At 35.3% G+C, this 22,525-nt stretch overlaps 2 protein-coding genes across 4 annotated transcripts in view; one reads left to right on the top strand and one right to left on the bottom strand.

Moving 5' to 3' along the window:
- The window catches only part of nectin1a (nectin cell adhesion molecule 1a), a 39,666-nt gene extending 28,154 nt beyond the window's left edge, over window positions 1-11,512 (bottom strand). For all 3 annotated transcript variants that reach the window (XM_046868387.1, XM_046868388.1, XM_046868386.1), the window contains exon 1: window positions 11,379-11,512. In XM_046868387.1, coding sequence (XP_046724343.1) covers window positions 11,379-11,430 — 52 coding nt within the window. In that variant the 5' untranslated portion in view covers window positions 11,431-11,512. The remainder of the gene's footprint in view (window positions 1-11,378) is intronic.
- A 190-nt stretch (window positions 11,513-11,702) lies between these two features.
- LOC124398287 lies at window positions 11,703-22,509 on the top strand. The gene is made up of 5 exons (XM_046868390.1): window positions 11,703-11,862; window positions 18,005-18,180; window positions 18,455-18,494; window positions 18,985-19,344; window positions 21,215-22,509. The coding sequence occupies exons 1-5, from the start codon at window positions 11,703-11,705 to the stop codon at window positions 21,304-21,306; spliced, it is 828 nt and encodes a 275-aa protein (XP_046724346.1). The 3' UTR covers window positions 21,307-22,509.
- The last annotated feature ends 16 nt before the right edge of the window (window positions 22,510-22,525 follow it).

Genomic DNA, 22,525 nt, shown 5'->3' on the forward strand with positions numbered 1-22,525 from the left:
GACCTGTCAGCAAATGGCTCCAGATGTGCAATCTTTATTCTCAGAAGTGCAAACCTTTTGTATTATTTGCACTGCAGCTTTAGAATAATGGGCATTAGGTGGAAAAAATGATTTTATTTAGTCAAAGAAATGTTTCAACAGAAAATCAATTTGACCCAATCTTCCATCAAACTCAAATGCAATTATAGTGTTTGCTTCTTAGTTTTGCACTACAGTCATTTAAGGAGTCTGTTGGTAGGAGGTAGGGGGTTCTTTTGAGTTTGAACAACTCTTTTATTGTCTTCAGCAAAATGGTACTAAATAAAGTGTTCCAAAAAAGTGTAATTCCACTTGTGTCAGATTGCTCTGCCTGCAAAATTATAGTGTTACAGCTACACAGTGAGAGCTTCTTCATGTTTATAGATTACAGAAAGTCACACTGTGTCCTAAAGCACAGCAGTATGGCTGTGTGAAGGCTGCTTGATAACACCGTGTGAACAGCCAGCTTCGAAGCTTGTTGTGCGTCACATTCTAGGAAACAAAGGCCAAAAAAATCCTTGATTCTAAGGTATTCTGTGATATCAGTTGAATTACAAAATAGATTCTTCAGCAATAGTTTTGTGATGCAGATTTACTCCTTTAATCACTGTCTTAGAAGCATACACATTACAAAAGTAAGATTTTTACACCACCAGAACTTGTTTACATCTCACCATTAGTCATAAAGGTGCTTTACTGAGTTGAGCAGAGTGAGGAACTCTAAAGCCACTGATTTTATCAAATGGACATCAATCAAGAACTGGATGCAATTTGAGACATAGACAGGTGAAAAATGAAATAAAAAATAGTATTTTTTTTTTACTCTATGGGGGCATTTAATTTATTTGTTATGCTGACAGAGTTTGAGTCCACTCATCCCCATATAGCAAAAACTAATGGCAAATCAATACAAAGCTCATCTGCCTGATCACCTCTGTCCTACTATGAACCATTTCTCACGCCAATGGTCTTATCCAGGATGACTCCTTCCCCCTCCACAGGACATGAGAGTTCACTGTACAATTTCTTTGGGATGAAAATGACACTCAATGAAACCCAGTTAAACACCTGTGGAAGATTTCTGGAGTAATGTGTTAGAGAGTGCTCTATCATTATCATCATGATTATCATTATCATCAAAATACCAACTGAGAATATTTTTCGGTGTTCATCGCTCCAGTAGAATTAAATATGTCGATTTAAGGCTAAGGTGCACTTGTGCTGATCTTGTAGCATGCAGAGGAGGACAAAATACACAAAGTTCCTGTAGTTGAGTAAAAATACAAATCCTCTGCAGAAATCTCACAACACAAGTAAAAATAATCCTTCTATAGTACATTTCTACTTAAGTTAAAGTAGAACTTGCTGTTGAATATACTTTAGCAACAAAAGGAAATGTACGGATATATGAGAACTATATTTCAATCATTCAAGGAATAAAAAATTCAATTCTCTTACAAATCATACCTTGATTAGTATCATATTAGTGAGGGTACCTGTATTCCACGCACCCACTCTAATAAGAACAGTGACATTACGGTTGTGGATTCATGACACAATTTATGTATTCATTTCAAAATACAGACGAAAGGCATGATTTCTGTAATGAAGTGCAGAAATGGACAATTAAAAATTACAATACTCTGATAAAGTACTTTACTTTAGTACTTTACTTTAGTTTTACTTTGTTACTGGTTCGCTTGCAGTGGTCCAGCAACTTAAATAAAAATTTGTGGTTTATCTTTTAATTTGTCACCCACCTGTCATTGTAAGCACATGTTACTTCTGTTTTAACTTGCTCTGTCGCTAAAAAACAAACTTGGTATATGAAATAATCTTTGGTGAAATTGGTGTATTTTTTATATAAGCTAAAAATGAATTAGAAAAATTGCCTAGCACAGGAACAATGTGACTGTTATTTCTGTACAGAGAGTAACGTGCCAAGAATCTCTTCTCCTCACTGGTAAGTACAAGAAATGTGATCCAGATGTAGGACTTTCTCTGCTTCTGATTAAGAAAATCCCCAGTGGGGTTTAAACAAGATCAAATGCTAGCACTCCAAAACTGTATATATATTTTTACATTGAAGAGGCACTAGGGGATGGATAAAACAGAATTTATGGTCCAACGATGATTATATATGTATGATATACTAGAGATGTATGATATTCTGTAATGGATTTTGCAGTGTCCTGCACGAGTCTATTCATTTTTTTATCTGAAAGATTTCACTTTTGTGCCCTGTGTGTAGACTAGTATGAAATACATGTCCACAGCCTCAGGGTCAGTGCAAGTTCATGAAATGTTTCGAGCAAACCGAAAGCCAGGACATTCAACCCACATTCCCTTTTAGCCACTCGAGAATGTGATATGTTCACTCTGTTTCATTTTGATCAGTCTTTTTTAAAAAAAGGGTGTCATCTGATATTATCCCGGAGCTTCAGTAGTTTTCATAACAGCTGGGTATCAGAGCTGTTACAACAGTGTCAGAAACAAGAAAGGAAGGATGTGTATAGGACGCTATTGTTTAACTTCCTCAATATAGCAGCTCCTTTCCCATGCCAGTAAAAAATGTAAGCTCACACATTTTCCATTCCCTGTAAATGTATTTCAGTGTACACAGTGCACTTCAGTGGCACAGACAGGAATTAATTTCAGGGAAGGCTGAACAAATATGCTAAATGAAATCCCTGTAGGATTAAATTGATAAGTGTGACATGCTCATGCATTTGGGGGAGATGCCGCCAAACCAATCCTGTCATATTAAATAATATTCATATAAATAGACATAGGAAATGAAATGCATTTATGACAGTTCTACTGGAAATGATTAAAAAAACATAGATAATATATTGTTATAGAAATGTCATCTCAGCTCCATGCTGTTTTATTTTCTCCTCCTCACTAAACCACAGGTCATTTATTCCCTGGTCACATATGCTCAGAGTGTAACTAGCTGGTTAGCTGCATCGTGTGTGAACACCAAAAAAAGTCCCTGTAACCTCATGACCTTCATAGCAGTAAAGTTGAATGACTTCCACTGAGGTTACATTTATTTTAAAGAAGATAGCTTGGAGCCTTTTCTCAGTATGAAGTGTCAACACAGTATGCTTGGGTGGTTATACAGAAACAAGAGCACAGTATGCTCAGGCATTTCACTTATATGCACACAGACCATCTTTATTATTCTGTCAGTCAGAAGTAATGGAGCTCAGGATTAAACCCTGATGCCACGTAACAATAAACCTTCAACTTCTATATCACTAGGTTAGATTTCTCAGACCCTTCCATTTAAATCTTGACACATAGTGCCTAAATTTTACAGATGTAAGACAATGGCATACTTTTCCTTTTCTCGTTTATGTTGCAAGCCCATTCTCATACAACCCACACAATCCTAGAACCCTTAGAAATAATTAACAGCAATTTAGAACAACAATTCAGCAGGCGTACCTTCATAAGCTACATTCAACACAGCTAACAATATAAGCTGAAATATATCAGAGACCAAAAAAATAAATAAATAAATAAAAAATCTTATGGTTATTGAGACAAAGAAAGAGAAGTCCCATATTTAGCAACTGAGTCATGTTCAGGTGGCCTGCAAAGGTCATCATCCCCTCATATTGCATTCACATTCCCCTGGGTTTAGTGAACAAAATCCGGAAACCGTATCATGCCCCAGGATGACCTTCTCTGCTTTTCAGTGCTAACCATACACTTACACATACTTTATAGTGCTGGCTATTCAGAATTAGAATCAGTAAAGCAAAAATTTATGCAGGATACGACTATATTTGGCCTATTTTATTACTGGAGTTAAATACTAGTACAGACATTTAATTAATAGCCACGCAGACATTTACAGCTTTAATGCTTTTTAAAGGCTACATCGTTCACTATGAAAATGAATGAAATCTGAATTTGAAGTGCAAAATGATATATGTGTACCATATTACACTATTAAATTACATACTCTAGCATTAACTCCAGCAGGGAGTGGACGACCTGCTGGCTGACATACAGTAGCTCTGTGGAAACGGTTGAATTTTAAACTAAGAGCACGCAGCATGGAAGCTCATGTCTGTCAACAACGTCTTCATTTATATCCCAATGACCAAGTACACGTAAAAGTCCAGCTGCTCACAATGGCAAAGACTTTACTGTTTAGAAATAGATTTGTATCTGCTTTTTGAACACCCCAGGGGTTCAATAGTGTTGAGGTCAAAGCCTTATAGCAGGCCACTCTATATATTCCACTCCAACCCATGTAAAACATATCTTCATGGAGCTCATATGCATAGTTATTGTCATGCTAAAACAGGCTTGGGTCTACAATTTCTGCCTCCATCTTCAGCCAACTACATATGGCTATAAAAGTCAGGTGTTTCCTCATATTTTTGTTTATAGTGTAGACAGATGTTTATTGGACCTTAAAAGTTTATTTAGATTTATTTGACATCAAATATAGGTTTAAGGAATGAGCAGGATTGTTCCGAATTATTATATTTCTGTAATTTGCCTCCATAACAATCAGTGAGGCTACTTATTCCACACATTCTGACTAATCAGCACACAGTTTAGGAACCAGTGTTGTTTTATAAAAAATATGATAGAATAACTAAGAAAATGATGTGGTTGAATATAGTATTAACACAGCAAGATATTCGAATATACAATCTGTAATTACAATAAGATTGTTGTGTTTCTAACTACAGCTCGGTTACAGAAGGCAGCCTTAAGCTAGACATTATAGTTAATGCAATGTGCCAGGAAGCTGTAGGGGCTGCTGTCTCACTGAGTAATACTATTAGGCAGGGTTAGTCACACTTGACAGTGTTACTGTCATTGCATGCCATAACATTCTTCCAATCTATGATTATTATCTGCACTGCTGTTTACTTGACACGAGAATGGATGATTCTGCTCTGATAAAAGACTCTTTCCAGTCTGTGATAAGGAAACATAATGATTGGATGTTTGTAATCTTGCACTAGCGAGCTCTCAGTGCGTGTGGGGGGATGGAGGCGGCTATGTTATTACCCTGTCTTTTGTAATCACTGCTCCTGATCACTCCAGTCCAGACTGCAATGTGCAGGTTACAGCTTATCAGTAGTATGACCCATGGTCAAGTCCAGGTCTTTCCTACATGGCCTGTGACCTGCTGCATTGCTTCTGTGTGGATAAATCGTACAGTATCACCATGGCAACGATCCAGAGCGTAACAGATGGTTTGGAGCGTGCTCAGTAGAGGCTAAAGAGGGATTGATGAGACCCAGAGGGCGAAAAGTGGGTCAGGATTATCCTCTGTACAGTCAGATGATGCTGGACACCAGAAATAAACACATACACACACAAATTCCCTGTGAAGCAAGGATGTGCGGGATGTGCATTTGAATATATTGAGGGGATTATCTGACAGGCTTTCATATAACTGTGAAAGGGTTTTTTTCCTTTCTGACATTAAGCTCTAAGCATGTTGCATAATTCATATAAAATAATCTGAATTAGTTCACAGGCATCATTTTCAAGGGGCTAATGCTAAAATATACCTTTTTTTGTCTGCACAAATAGTGCAAAAAAAACCTAAAACCTAATATAACACTGAAAATAATACACCCTATGTCATTATTCTGTTGTTAGTTAGGTGGAATTTTACTAAATTAAGGAATTGAATTTTACTATTATTTTATTGTCAATAATATACCTATATAAATGAATAATCACTCTTTTCATGGCATCACAATTCTATAAGTGAATTAAGTAGTAAAAAATAAAAAGTGTAAAATAACAAGTAGTAATAAGTTAGAAGTGTAACAAAAAATAATGGGGCATTCAGAATGAACCATATTCAAATCCATGTCCAAAGGAAAATATCATGAACCAAAGCAAAGATCACCAATCTTCTGAGTTGCTCCCGACTGTTAAGTCCATAGTCCACAAAAAGCTAGCAAAAAGTGTATGGAATCCGGTATTAAGGTACTGATGAGGAGAGCGGTAGGTAGGTGCTTCTAAAACATTAGATGGCACCATGGGTAACATTTTAGGCCCTAACCAAGATCATCAGTAGATAATAACCAGCCTTGCAGTCGGTTTCAGCTCATTTTATCCATCCAGTCCACTGAGGTAACCTCTCTACATCACTATAAAGATCTGGCATGTCTGCAAAAATTGTTTTTACGTTTTTAGGCTGTCATTTTACCTCACCTTAGCTGTTTTAAAGCTGAAATTCAAACAAGATAAACCCCTACCTTAAGCCTTCCCCGAACACACACTAGGCTAGAACACCTTAATGTTAGAGGCAGAGCTTTTCGAAGTGACAGACAACATGATTGACATACAAGTAAAGGTGCCTCCTTGTCTCATTTGGTTATATCGGCTCTCCACAAGAGCGCAGGGCGCCTGGGCTGAAACCGAGAACTATCCTGGCATATGTCAATTTCCCATCACATAACTTGGGCCATTAAAGAAGGATGAGGTTTTTCTATGGTTATTATATGGTGGACACACAGTATTTCATTTAATATTAATGCACTGCATAGCATGAGGCACAGTAACTTTGTTTTAATAGAAGTGTGCACACACACACACACACACACACACACACACACACACACACACACACACACACACACACACACACATATATATATATATATATATATATATATATATATATATATATATATAAGAAGTACAACACTTTAATGATACATCTCAGAGAAAGTTTTTAATGTAGACTCCTTCCATAAATGTTAATCAAAAATTGTGTTTATTTATTGTGTGAATATGTTTATTATAGACTTAAATTGTTATCATTGGCAAATCCTTGTGAATTAGCTGTAACTATAGTAACAATAAAGTATTAACTAATTACATTTAATGTAAAGCTATATACACAGAGATGGCAAAAGTTCACACATCCTTCCCTCAAGTAGAAGTACAGATATTCATGTTTTGAAAGTTGACATACGTTGAAGTACTGACTACACTTTCAGTCAAGTTCAATTGAAAAGGTTTGACATGTACTTAAGTAAAGAGTAGTGATTACGGCTACCTGTTTTAGTGTCATGCTGGTAACTTTTTTATTTTTCTTGGCAACAGCATTACGGGTTAGTCAAAGAAACTTAGAAATGAGCATCAGAAAATAATAAGGACATATTCCTTGGCCTTGCACACATGCAGTAATAGCGGAAAAATGCGGCGGCAGGCTATTCCCAAAATACCGCTCTGCTTTAAAAGGAGCCACAACATATTTCACCTGTTACACCGTGTAACAGACACTGTCTTTCGTTAAAGCCTGTGTAAAGTTCATTAGTTTCAGTGTAGACATTATAGACATTTATATAGACGGCTTATAGACAGGTGCGGCTTATTTATGTTCAAAATAAAAATCTTTGTCGCTTATATATGGGTGCGCTTTATAGTCCGAAAATTACGGTATATTAATACACCATATAGAACACAAACAGAGAAAAGATGATGATGATGATAATGATGATGATCAGGTGATCAGGAATGGCTTTGTTCTCAGGCATGTTTACCCCATACTTCTTGTTGCCTTCTGCCTTGCTCGTTGTTAGCTTTGTAGGCTAGCCTACGTCTGTGGTGTGTGAGAGCCAGGAAATGTTAGACCAGTGATAGATTGAAAAAGCCATGCAACGACAAGAATGGTGGATGATTTAAAAATTGAAAGAGTAAAAAGTTGTCAGAAAAATAAATAGTAAAGTACTGATACCAGAAAACCTATTTAAGTACAGTAACGAAGTATTTGTAATTTGTTACTACCCATCTTTGGCTATATATATATGTATATATATAAATAAGAGCTAATAGGTAAGATCATTCCACAGGATAATATTTTTCAACTGGCAACAAGTTATTTATCTCTAAATGATGCAGTAAAAACTTTTCTTAATCTATTGTCTATTCTTTTTCTATTTTCTTAATCAGCCATGTTGGAAGGCATAATCATGTGGTCAGTGTTGGGCAGTAATGCTGCATGTGGTTGGGGGAAAGATGTTGCTCTGTTTCAGAAGGGTAAATTTATAGGTTTGCATCAAGCAAAACAACTAAGGAGATTGCTGAAATTAATAAAAGACGGATAATAACTGTCCATAACATTATTAAATCCTGGATGTCTAGTGTTGACTCATTATTTTCGAGAAAATAATTTGGTCAGAAAATATCTCAAATGATTGTGATTGTAAAAATGTGGTGATCTCAAACAGTAAAAACAAACAAAAAAAAAAACTCATGTATAGTAGGGAAAGTAAGAGCATTTCAACATACACTCTGCAAAGAGAACTCAGGGAATTGGGACTTAGCTGCTGTGTAGCCTCAAGAAAACTACTTATCATTGTAGCTAATTGAAACAAAAAGTGTTCAATTTGCTAGGGAGCATAAAAAATTGACTCTGAAGCAATAGAAAAAGGGAATGTGGTCTGGTGAGCCCAGAGTTACCCTGCTCCAGAGTGATGGGCCATCAGGGTATGAATTAAGGCGGATGAAGTGATGCACTCATTATACCAAGTGTCTGCTATACAGGCCTATGGGGAAGTGTTACGATCTGGGGTTACTTCAATTGGTCAGAGGTCTTCGTTCAGCAACGTTATGTGTCAAAAAACTGAGGTCAACTGATTACTGTAATATACGTAATGACCAGTTTTCCAGCAATCAATTTTTTCCCCTGACAGCACAGGCATATTCCAAGTTGACAGTGAAAGGATTTATCAGGCTCAATCTATGAAAAAGAGGTTCAGGGAGCATGGGAGCACCCCAAATGTCAGACCTTAACCCCATTTGAGAATCAATGGAATGTGTTGAGATGACTTCCCAATGGTCTGTCTCTTCCATCATTAATACAAGATCTTGCCGAAAAAAACAATGAATCTCTGGACAGAAATAAATGTTGCAATTGCAGAAATAAAAAAATAAAACAAAACAAATTGATTTCTAACCCAGTATCACAGTTGCACATTTTTGTTGCACAATTAGCAAAAGTCATGGATATGAACATTTTGATTTCCTTAATAAACAAGTCAGAGGCAACAGTGGATCAGTAGTTTAATGAATCCCAGGAACACAGGGTCTGATACTGATCAGCAACACAACTACAATTAAACTAAATGTAACTGGGCTCTAGGATAACAAAAATGAGTTAGGAATCTCAGGAATATTTACATTTGCGGCATTTAGCAGACGCATTGTCGATCATATGTCAATCGAATATGTCAATCAAGTAGTGATAATCTGAAGAACTTTTAGCATTTGCAACATAGTTTCATTTTAAGTTGTTCACAGTCATTTTCCTATCTGGAAATCCAGATTTAGACTCCTAAGCTAAAAGTGGCACAAAACCGATCAAGCAAATATGATCTAAGCACATTTGGAAGAAACCTGAGAGTTAAAAAGTGCAATTCCACAGTTTTGATGTATTGAAATACCATTCCAGTGTTTCATATCAATAAATCCTGACATCATCTGACCGTGTCATTCTAAATCCCTAAAATTAATCTTCTCTTTTTTTTTCCTGATTTCCTAAAACTTTCCCTTGGGAATTATGGCATGTTTTCTTATGTCTCATTAGTATGATTCAGAGAAGATGGAATGTAATCTTATGGGAGTTGGAAGGATTGGAGGACTGTAAACTGCATCATGAATCGATGAAGGAAGTAAAACAAACATGTCATAATCGAATCCAAGCCAAAGAAAGGAAATAATGAGCTGATTACCTTAGAGCAGGGGGGAAATTGCCCTTTTTTTTGGTTCATTTGGATTGTGAAAGCAGCTTAAAATATGTGTGAATAATTAATTCATTGAGGATTTCATTACAAAAAGAAAATGTTTTATAAGTCAAGACAAGCCTTGTCAAAAATGAGTCACCTGCAGACCTGCTATAAGTAATTACATTTTCACACTTGGGGTTCATTCTCTGGCCTAAGCATTTACATGCATAATGTATTTACATGCTATGCAATGAGGATTTATAGCCTAAAAACAGAGCACTCTTGATGAAAACAATGTCTTACACATACCTGCGATTATAACACTCAACTGTGTCATGTCGCCAAACAAAAAACTGGGTTATGCTAATTAGACAGACTGTGCATTACTAAAACTAACGTTAACCTTTAGTAATAAGTGATGGGTTGTCATGTGATGAAAGACACTCATGCTAGAGAAATGGCCTCCAACTACAGCAATGCATGAAAAGGATATGCTCTAATGTGATACACTAGGAGAAACACACTGGTTGTTTATGATATAAGTGGCTTATAAATCATTGAATTGTAGGCTGCATATATAGTATCAATACAATGATAATAATAGCTGCAATGTATTTCATCCAGGCCTCAGTCATTGTAAAATACATTGTGCACAAGACTGCTGATTGACTGATGTTTATTACTTTAGGACTGAACGAATAAAAGCGCAGTGCTATAGAAAAAAATAATCAAGAATGAGGTGACGTGACGTAGCCTGATGGCAAGAGGGCTGCGACTTACCACCCATACTGTAAAATAATTTAATTCCTCAGGAGGAATTTACTATCTACTCTACACATCATACGTTTTTTTATTCATTTATATTTACATTTAATGTTGTGTAATGTCTGTGAGGCCGATTAGTTTCTCTTATCAATGCCTATAAACAGTATTTCTCTCAACAGCATCATTTTTTTTGTAACAAGAAAAAAACAAAATGCTGACACTGGAGACTCCTTCTGTTATATTAGGGGGAAAAATCACCTTACAGAAATATTCATATTAAACCTGTTTTGTTTAATAGCAACAATTAAAAAAATTATTATGTTGAGAGTGCAAGGCAGGAGTCATTGTGAATGAGTTGTTACCATAGAAACGATAAAGTAATATAAAAGGGGGCAACAATATTAAGCTGTGATTTGCAGCTGGAACTACTGTCAGAGCTGGTGGGAGAGAAAATAAATCAACACCATCTGAGAGGATCATGCATGCAATCTACTGTTGCTTCAGGTCAAGGCATAAGTATAAGTTTTTGTCTTTTTTAAATAGGAGTGAGTGAGAGAGAGAGAGAGAGAGAGAGAGAGAGAGAGAGAGAGAGAGAGAAACAGCTGGAACTTCTAGGCATCTGCAGTAGCAGCATCCTCTCTTCTCTTCATGCAGCTTCAACCTACCATTCATTAAACAGCATCGCACGCACACACACACACACACACACACACACACACAGCATGCTACTCTGCTTTTCCAGACAGTTTGCCTTCTGGTTTTACCGATTGTTCAATGTGCATTAAAACCGGAGCCTTAAAAAAACTCCGGTCACCTCAGGGGCAATCCCAGGAACAGGGACAAAAAAACCCCACCGCCAAATCTTACCTGCTGTTACAAGGACTGCGATCAGAGGAAACTGAAAAACCAAGGTGAACATAATCTCTCCTTATGAGCAGGTGATGAGCTGAGAAATAGTCCGGAGTCCCATTTATCGGCACAAGTCGATCAATTGTGCGATCGGGGAAAAAAAATTGAAAAGAGCGCGCGTGCACTCCGGTTGAATCGGTGCTGCTCTCTAAATTCACACTGGATGGAAAAAGCTGTGTGTGCACGCGCGTGTGTGTGTGTGTCTATCTCTCTCTCTTTCTTTTTCTCGGTCTGTCTGTTCAGCTGTGCGTGGGCAGCCTAAAGCAGAGGACACTGAGATTAATGAGCTACAGGTCACAACAACAGCACAAGAGCAAGCGATCTCTGATGGCATCTGCTGACTGCTTTCCTTATACTGGTTCTAGCTGCGAATGCGCGCGCGGTCCAGTTCCCTCCTCTGTCCTTCTGTTCATTGTGTTTAACAAGACGAGTCTGCACTCAGGTGGGCACCGATCTACAACCCTACACGCTCCATTTAACCTTGATTTCATCTGACTTTAATTGTAATGAATTGCCCTGTCACTGGCAAAAGCTTCTCTATGATTAAGATGCGCAACATATTTAAATGTGGGCGGAGTTAAAGAGAACTGAGAATTTTTCTTTTATAACAACATGTAATAAAACCTATGTTCATTTCATATTTACATTTATTTACATACATAAATTCATTGATTATTAACGCAAATAAACAGACAGGAATATTACACTCCTACAGTTTTGTCCACACAAAGAACCGCTTACGCTATAATTATTATGTTTATGCAAATTAGAGACACGCCCCAAACGCTTCAACACGCCCACCTGCATCTGCACTCGTACAGGAGCCTAATTGGCCGTATTTTATGGATACAATTACACGTGTCAAGAATTGTGTGGTTTATTGACTTTTCCTATGAAAGCATTTATTTTATTCATCTTACAACCCAGCAATATGGCCATTCTAAAGAAGATAAGTTGTTTTAAAAATTAGTACATCGTACCTTCTAGTTGATTGTTAGGTTTAATGGTGATAATTCTGTCTCAGGACTGAATTCTGTAAACAGTTACTTTTTATCATTTTCAGAAGTGTTGGTGTAGAGCATTGGAGAAATTGTCCATGTAACAAAACATTAAAAACACTGAATGATCTGCATTAATGCAGGCACATAAATGTTGATATATATTTGAATGTCTATTGCCAAAACAAATCTTGCGCTTGTACTGTATGATTATAGTACAGCTCATTTCTAAACAATTGTCTCCACCTTGTGGTCAATTGTGTTTCTACAGCTGATGTCTATTTTAATATCAAATTAAAATCTGTCTAACGTTACATTTTTTGTCAAGCTTATTTTCAAGGAAATTTGCATGTACACCCCAGCACAAATTTGTTTTTCTTGCTAATTATTTTACCAGTGATTTGTTGTTAAGACCATTGAAATGTTTATATTTTGCCATTTTTGGCTTGGCCCCTTTTTGCCCAGTAGTGTATGTGTATTTGTTTTCAAGTCAAGTCAAGAAGTTTTTATTATAATTTTAACTATATAAAGCTGACGCAATACACAGTGAAATGAGACAACGTTCCTCCAGAACCCCGGTGCTAAATAAAACAACATAGAGCTGCAAAACACAACATACAGAACATACATACACAACAGAGCTGAGGACTAAAGTAAGCATCCTTACCATATAAAGTGCAACCTGGTGCAAACAGTGCAGACAAGAGACAGTGCAGACAGATAACACAAAACAGAAATAGTGCCAACCAGTAAACATACTGTAGAATATTTTATACAGTACAATGTGCGAAAGAGAACTATAAGCAAAGGTGTACTTGTAAACATGAACACTGTTGGTTTCAAATTCAAAATTACAATTCAACAATTGAATTCAATTCACCAAAACCAATTCAATTCACCAAAACCAATTATATATATTTATATTTATATATAGGCAGGGAGGATCCAGAGCCTATCGTCTGATAGCTGCATGTGAGCTGACAACATCCTTTAGCATAGCATGTTTTTTTCAAGGTAATCTTTCTTGTGATTTTTTTAATCATATTATTTTTGTCATATTATTCATATGATTCATATACATTTATCAGCAACTTACAATTACAATTGAGCAGTAGAATGTTTAAGGGCCTTGCTCAAGGGCACAAGAGTGACAGCTTGATGGTGCTGGGATTTGAACTCAAACCTTCCAATCCAAAAGTCCAACATCATGACCACTGATCTACTATCTAACTTCAGATGCAGAGCATGTGGTCTCATTTTACAGATATGATCTTCACACATTTTTTTTTACAGTGAATGCATATTGACATGAGTTCATGAATTTATTTTTTTCATTTGCAGGTGCATTTTCAGTTTAAAATGCACATTTCCACTCTTTTTGTCTATGCCTACACAATTAGAAAAATCGAGTTAAACAAACATAATTTACTTAAATGAATAATTGATGAATCCATAATGATCCAGGCACTATAAATGAAATATACTGTAGTTTGATTTAATTTAATGAGACAAGGCAACAGTTTGTATCTACCCACAACATTTTATGTGCATTGACAGGCCTTATTTCAGAATCCTTTCAAGTGCAAAATGCTTCTTGGCAAATCCACCCCTGTCATTACCATCACACGAGGGGAAATTAACAATTCAAAATAAACCTGCAGAATTAATTTACCCACTATGCGCCTGTCTTTTAAAAAAGAAAAAAAAAACAGAGCCTTTTAGACACATCTGAAGCTGGATATTTCCCCATCGGGCAACATAAGATTTAGATTTGAACATTATTAAAGAATAATACAAGACTAAATTTATTTGAAGCGCATTAATATTTCTAACAGACACCCATTCTAGGATTTTACACAGTTTGGCTTATAGCTATGAGCTCATGGTTTGAGCTAAAAACCATGAATGCCTTGCATTCAGTAATGGATCATCGTGACAATCATCAACATCGTGACAATGAAGCTATTAAGTTTGAGAAATGTGGTAGACACAAGCTTTCATTTGTGGTGTAATAAGAATGATATGCTATCACACAACTATCACACACACACACACACACACACACACACACACACACACACACACACATACACAAATAAAATACACAAAGACCGAGAACATTCATGTTTTTTAAAAGTGTTTCGCTCTTCTGGCTTCATGCCAATTTCCTCTAAATACCAAAATAGAAAGTCATTTTACTGAAAATAATTATTTATTGAAGCTTACTTTTTTTTTTTTTTTTTACTTTGATTGGATAGTGATTAGTAATTTCACTTTTAGTTTCTCCTCTAAAAGCATTTTGGGGGAAAAGGATGGAGGAATAAATAATCTAGTTTATTTATATTCAATAAGTACACCTCTGGCTGTAAAGCACATACACATTTTTAACCAGCGGTCCTGACGGACATGTCAGAAAAGTTCACTGCAATATATTAGTCCAAAGAGAGCAATTCTAGAGTTATTTTAATCAAACTTTTATTGCTGTGTCTGATAGGCTACAGGGAATACATACTGGGCAAGAAGGAAATCAGCATCAACCCTGCTTCATTGTTCCAATGTGTGTGTGTGTGTGTGTGTGTGTGTGTGTGTGTGTGTGTGTGTGTGTTTGATCACTGGAGGTGCGCACATGGTCAGAATAGCACCAGTTGCACAGTTTCTGATGTACACAGGACCATGTCTTTAGGACACTGACTTACAAAGGTCGGTGCTCCCTGTGACTGTGCGTGCAGATTTGTGCTGCCATTTGTTCGCTTGTTCCAAAACTAGTTTTGAATCTTTTTGATACCACCTTGTATATTATATAAATAAGCAAATGAATAAATAACACTATGTATTTCAGATTAAATGTATTTATTTATAATTTCCTAAGAATAGCTTTTCCAACATTTTGTTCTACCACCAAACTGTAGAAGATTTTAAATGTATTTATTATCCTCCTAATGCTAGATTAATTTATTATTATTGTTTATTAGTTTATTATTGTTATTATTAGTAGTTTTATTAAAAAAGCATAATTAATATAATTATATTAATTATTGCTATAAATATCAAAACAATTAATTACTTTATGCATATGCATATTGCTGGTGGGTGAATCTAACAAACAATTAGACTACATTAATAACTAGAGGTCAACCGATTTTACCGATACCGATAGACAGGCTGAACTGTGCCTGCCCATAACCGATAATTTTTTCAAATGGATACTGGATTAAAAAACAAACACTCCATGTAACTGTGGAAATGTAGCAAGTAACGTGTTTAAATAAAATAAATAAATAAATAAAGAATTAAATCATAAAAATGTACTAAATGACATAAACAGGAATATATACATTTATAGTATAATTATATAAATGTACAATTATATAAATAATCATTATTATTATATAATTATTATAAAAAATATAATCATTAATCATTAATAATCACTAAAATATATTGCTCTCCATGCAGTGCGCCATCTCACGTCTAAAAACAAACATCACGTAGCATCGGTGATTTGCCCCTAGAGGCCGCCCTTGTAATGACAACGTCCGGATGCCAGAAAAGCTACCGATATTTATTTTTTGCCGATAGCCGATAGTTCCAGCAATCAACTATCTGTGTGTCTCGCCCTCTATTAATAACTAAGGGAAATTTTTGTTTGCAACCCAGCCTTTATTATCAAATACTGTTATAATATGAGTAAAACATGTATTTAAAATTACATTTTCAAAATATTTCTTTCTCGTTGTTTAGAGGGCCGTTCCAAATGAGGCAGGAGGCTGTAGTTTGGGACCCTGATATAGGATGTTTTTGAATGGAGTAGCATTAAATATTGAAACACATATAGAACACATATTGTGTGTAGCGCCACTAACAACAACGGAAGGCAAAAAATATATTCATTTGAAACAATCCCACTAATTTCTCACTTAAATTTTTAAATAAAGCTAAATAAAATTCCCTCTGAATATCTATCTACAATTTATGGACGATATAAATTGAAAACCTTTTCCGGCCATTCATACTTCTTCCCCTAACTGTTACAACAAAGTTGGAGGCACACAATTGTAGACTCAAATCTCAAATCCGTGCATTTGGTACCTGGGCTTTCAGTTCAGACTTACCCGACTTAATACCACCACTTAATACCACCACTATCACATTTCAACTATAAAAAACATCAATACTATACAAAAACACACTACAAACTGTGCCATCAACTTCATCTGGAGCAGTTCAGGAAAAATATTTGTCTAATAAAATTAAATGTAAATAAAATACAACCTACTCACCAGAGATGCAGACTCATAATTTGCACTGATCCTCAGAGGCTGTAAGTCAGTGGTACCACTCGTATACACTGGTCTGGAAGTGGCGAACAATTTCTTTCCCGGGCTGAGACAAGCTAGCTAGCTTTGGGGTTGGTGACCTCTCCTCACGATGTCTAGCTTTTCTTCCAAATTTTTTTTAAGTATATCCGAGACCAAACCAAATTCTCTTCCTCCGTAGACATAAAAAAAATCTAACTCTGATGTATTAATGTGTGCAGATCGCTACATATGTTTTGTTAGTCGAACTTGGCTGTAACAGTTTCCCTCTGACCAACCAATCAGAGGACGGAAACATGCTGACGCTATTCTGGGCCAGCTAGTTGAAATTTTGTTGAAAGTCTGATTGATTAAAGAAACAGACCCATTAATAATATAATCTAAGATATAAAGGCCAGCAGAACTAACTTTGAAAGCCCTGGGCAGATTAGATTGACATGGCAGCACATAGAGGCTAGGATCTGATTGGACAAAAAAATCTAACATCCACATACACGTACTGGAAGCAGTGCAGCCAAGAGAAACGCTACGAAATAAAGAGAATAAACTGTTGGGAATAAATTAATACAATATCATGGAACAAATATTAGAATTTAGGTTGTAATTGTAGGTCAGTGCTTCTGATAGTGTTTAGAACAGCAGAGAAGGCCTTGCTGGCCCTGACACCCCACCACTGGAAGATATGGTTTATATGGGTTGGCGTGGAGGTTCTTGAGTGGCCTGCTATAGAGACCTCAACCCTATTGAACGCCTTTGAGAATTAAAACACTGACTGCACCCCAGACATCCTGACCTTAAATCAGTACCTGACTACTAATGCCCTTGTAGCTGAATGAGCACAAATCTACACAACCACACTCCAAAATCTAGTGGAATATCTTCCCAGAAGAGTGAAAGCTATTATAATAACACATGGAACGGTATGTTTTAAGAGCGCATGTAAATCTTATGTTCAGGTGTCAACAAACTTTTGTCTATATATTGTAGGTTGCATAAAACATTTGAACAGTACTATGTGTAGAATGGGAAATAATTGAAAAAGTATTAATACTTAGATATTTTTTTAAGTTTGTTTGTATTTCATTATTTATTGCTTTACTGTTTAATTCACAATACAACCATTTTAAGGGAAATTTTCACTGTTTAAAAATAAATTCCTTTAATATATGGAATCTGGATACTTGTCCTCACATAACTTGGTGTTTGAACTTCCCAATTTATTTCCCTCTTTATTCCCCCTGTGCTGGTGTGTTGGTTTGGCCCACTGCAGAGCTGGGTGGGTGTGTGAGTAAGGACTGCAGCACTGCAGCACAGAAATTGCCAGACTGGTCTGAGATCTGCTGCAAAACACAGCTCTTACATGAATCTGAAGCCATCTTTTCCTGTCTATTCAGAGCACAGTGCCCTTGGAGGAAAGCTGGAAAGATGAGACTGCTGAAAGGACAGGTTTGGCATGTTAAATATATTTCTCTGTGAATAGATTAGACTGCACATTAGACTGGTTTTGTACCAAATAGATATAAACCACATGAGCTGGTAATTATGCATAGAATTGTGGCATATGTATGGACGTTATGGCCTTAATGCACATGTAAATATTTGACTCTATATTTGCTTGAAAACATATCATTGTTACTAACCAGTTTTGTGCTTATGCTTTCTTTTCTCCTTTTCAAATTCTTTTCTATTGGTATGGTTCTCATTTTTATTAAATATACAGCTAACTACAAACTTGCTTGTATGGAGTGTTACTTGGTCAGGTAAGAGGCTCTTAATTATGCTTTAAAAGCTTTATTAATGTCTTAGATGCTTCCTGAAATATAAAAGCATTATAATATAATAATAATAATAATAATAATAATAATAATAATAATCATAATAATCATAATCATAATCATAATTTGTAATTAATAATACTCCTAATAATAATGTAAAACAATTTTGTACATAAAATATCATATTATTATTATTATATAATAATAGTATTAATAATAATAACTTAAGAATATAATTTTAGCTTTTGTTTTTAATAATAGACTAATCTAAATCTAAATCCTACATTATGCAATTTAAAGTAAAATGCATAAAATAAGGACAAATATAAATAATCTATAGAATGTAAAAGTAGATTATAAACAGTTTATTAATGAAAGTGATTCTAATGAGTTTGCAACTGGATTAACAAAACTTTGCTTTGATTGTTGCTTGAATCTAAAAACCCCATCCTGAGCTGTGATTTTTGCTTTTCAGTTTTGATGAGCTCTATTCTTTCGGATGATAACAATGACGACGACGACGATGACAATGGTGACGACAAAATGACCGTGTGTCAGGAGGAGGATAATGATCTGAGAGTGACCTGCCCACTGCGGCCTAAACCAAATTACCACACTGAGTTTGAGTTCTCCATGTCCAAGGGCAAAAGAGAGATCATCATTAACACCAATGTGTCAGGGACGATGCCTGAGCCCAGCTTTCGTCATAACACTTATGTGGAACAATTGGAACCGTATGGGTTCAAACTGACCATGATGCGCTTCACCATTACAGAGAACACAACGTTTATGTGCAAAGTGACCCAGGATGACAAGAGACTGTTTGTTGACGTGGGTAAGCAACTACTTAATGTCAAAGTGAACTGTGAATGTATTTAGTTTTTTTTAATAATGTATGTATGTTCTGTTATTGTATAGCTGAGTAGAATGATAAACCTCAAGAAAAGTTAATTGCTTATAATCTATAAAATATGACCTAAGCTATAACATATTTATAGTATATGTGTGTTACAGTATGAGCTATAACAGATTTCGGCATACATTTTTTATTAAGTCTTTCAGTCTGTTTTTTTAGTTGATGTTGATCAGGGGAACATTGTCTAAAATGTCTAGTTGATGTTGATCAGGGGAACATTGTCTAAAATGTCGCTCCAAAATTTCCAGTAGTTGTTCAGTTTGGTTGAGATCTGGTGACTGTAGGCCATAGCATAGGATATGACTTTCATCCACATCAAAACAAGTCAGTGAGCCCCTATGACCTGTGGATGTTTGCAGGGTCATGCAGGGTTCAGATCCATATATTTAATACCAAGTCTATACCAATTATATTCAATAGCCAGCTTGTGTGCATCCATATTTGCATTGACAGGCTGACAAAACAGTGACAAACGTTTACTGTGAAATAATGTCATCAAAAAAGTTTTTATTTATCTTAGCAACAAATCATTGTTCAGAATATGAGGAATAATTCAACAAATGGCTTACTGAGATTTGTAATATCAACTACTTATCAAATGAATAAAACAACACTGACTGTTCTTTTAGTAAAACCTGTCTGCAAGTTTAACCACAAGGCTTAAACATGCAAAGAAATAAAAAAGAAAAGCTATCCCATATCAAGCAACATTATCTAATTGTTTAATCCAGAGGCCCCCAAGCTTATTTCTGTGAGCCACATAATTCTTTCTTTTTTTATTAGGGTGCCGGTGCAGTCAAATATTTACATGGGCCAAAGGGACTACCAGTATTATTGTGAAGATTTTATTATGATTTTAAATATATGTATTATGTCTCCTAATGCAAAATTAGTGAATTATTTTGTTAAGCATAGTTAAATACTTTTTAGGAGCTATATATAGCCTATTAAAAAAGCATTTACTTGCTTATGCATCTGCATATGGTTGGAGGGTGAATCTAATAAATAATAAGGCTATGTTAATAACTAGAGTTCAACCAATAGTGGATTTCACTGATAAAGATCGCTAGGTTGGATCATACTTGCCAATAACTGATTAATCAACCTATGGATACAAAATGGATACTGGATAAAAAACAAAGAGCACTCCATGTAAATAGTACTGAACTTTATTTAAAAATAAATAATAAATAAATAAATAAATAAACTGCTGAATCATAAAAATGTGTTTAAAGTAATAAATATGAATATATTTATTAATACATATAATTAAATAATTAATTAATTATTAATAATAAATATAATATAGCACTCTCCGAGCAGAGCGCTCAGTGATTTGCCTCTAGAGGCCGCTCTAGCAAATACAACGGACTGAAACCCGGAAAAACTATCTTTATTTATTTTTTGCTGATAGCCGATCCTTCGAGCAATCAACTATCGGTGCCTCGACCTCTGTTAATAACTAAGGAAATTTTTGTTTGTAAGACAGCTTTTTTTAATCAAATAATGAAGTAAAGAAAAAAAGATATATATTTATATTAAATGTTAAAAATAAGTCTCTTGCATTGTTAAGAGGGCCGTTCCAAATGTGGGGGCGGGCTCTAATTCTTGATAAATTCTGATCAGTGGCTTTTTGTGAATATCACTGATATTTTGGACTTGACTCATTTTATTTATTGTTTGCACTGAATGTTTGTACATGTGAAACATCTAATGCATGTGAAAATTTGTTTTAAAAAAAATAGACCGCATACTTTCTGAAAAAGTGTTCCCTCCTTTTACCTTCTAGATGCCCTGCAGCCCTGCTCAGCGATCAGTGTGCTTCTTCAGAGTTACCCCTGGCTGCTGAGTCTACTGCTTCCTTTTTTTTTTATTATTTAGGTGCTGGAGGCCCTTTAAACAGCATTTGGTTTCCCCCTGGCAGTGTGTCAGTGTCATATCAGTGATGAAAACCTGGGAGGAAGATATAAAAACAAGGCTATGTTATTATTCTTTCTGTAATCATACAGCACTATTTTAGATATATACAGTGCCAATAGCTGCCTCTATGATGGTGTCTTTTGTCACGCTTGATGCTTCCCAATGCTGCTGAGTTAAATGATTTTGTTCGTGGTGTTCAGATCTAATTTTATTTGTAGCAGCATTTATGTGGTGCATTTAAAACAAATTTTCTGGTTAAAGTTACAGGATAAGTAATACATATTACATAGGTTATAACATGTATGATCTTTACCATACTGTAAGTGTATTTGTTCAAATGAAATGGTTTATGTACTCTGGCTATGCTATTTGAATTTGCTTTAAAATTTTCTGATATTATTATATCTGTTATACAGAATGTTTAGAGGCCACCTGTTGTTTTTGTATTTTAAATTCACTGTTCGGCATGCTAAAAAGCAATTACTAATTTCTAATTTTTCTTTGATTATTATTATTGATTATGTGTTATAATTTTTTAGTATTATTTCTTATTTAATAATGATGAGGATTATGATGATGATGATTATGATTATAATAATAATAATAATAATTATTATTATTATTATTATTATTATTATTATTATTATTATTAATATGATTATGGGGCCAAGCACTGAATGTTTAAAGACCCTGTTGTAAATCTACAACATCTTCTACTTCTTGTAAGGATGTTTTAAAATAAGTTGGAAAGTTTTGCACACTGACTGGGGACAGTTCAAAGAAAGCTCTGCCAACACTATTGCCACAATCTTGTCAAATGAGGAAATATGTTTATGGTAACTCAGTGTGTGGTAAGCAAGGATTGGAGTTTGAGTCGAGGCTGGTTTAACTTTTTCTTTGCAATTTAGATGTTCTGCTATTTTGTATTTTGTCTAAAACCATCTTTACCACTCAATCTACATCCTGTATCTAGATATTTTGTCCAAATATATACACTTGGTAGCCATCTTTAGGACCATGATCTAAGGCAGGGGTCAACAACCTTTTTGAAACTGAGAGCTACTCCTTGGGTACCGATTAATGTGAAAGGCTACCAGTTTAATACACTCAGTTTTCAGTTTGATCTGAAATAACAAATTTGCTCAAGTTACCTTTTATCATATGTTATTATTAATAATTA

This window comes from Silurus meridionalis, chromosome 15, assembly GCF_014805685.1.
Source record: "Silurus meridionalis isolate SWU-2019-XX chromosome 15, ASM1480568v1, whole genome shotgun sequence".
NCBI lineage: Eukaryota > Metazoa > Chordata > Actinopteri > Siluriformes > Siluridae > Silurus > Silurus meridionalis.

Bases quoted from the DNA above. Each gene is read 5' to 3' on its own strand.
- LOC124398287 (XM_046868390.1), top strand. From the start codon at position 11,703: ATGAGCTACAGGTCACAACAACAGCACAAGAGCAAGCGATCTCTGATG. The intron at 11,863-18,004 runs GTGGGCACCGAT...GGCCCACTGCAG, and splicing joins CAAGACGAGTCTGCACTCAG to AGCTGGGTGGGTGTGTGAGT. The intron at 18,495-18,984 runs GTAAGAGGCTCT...TTTGCTTTTCAG, and splicing joins ATGGAGTGTTACTTGGTCAG to TTTTGATGAGCTCTATTCTT.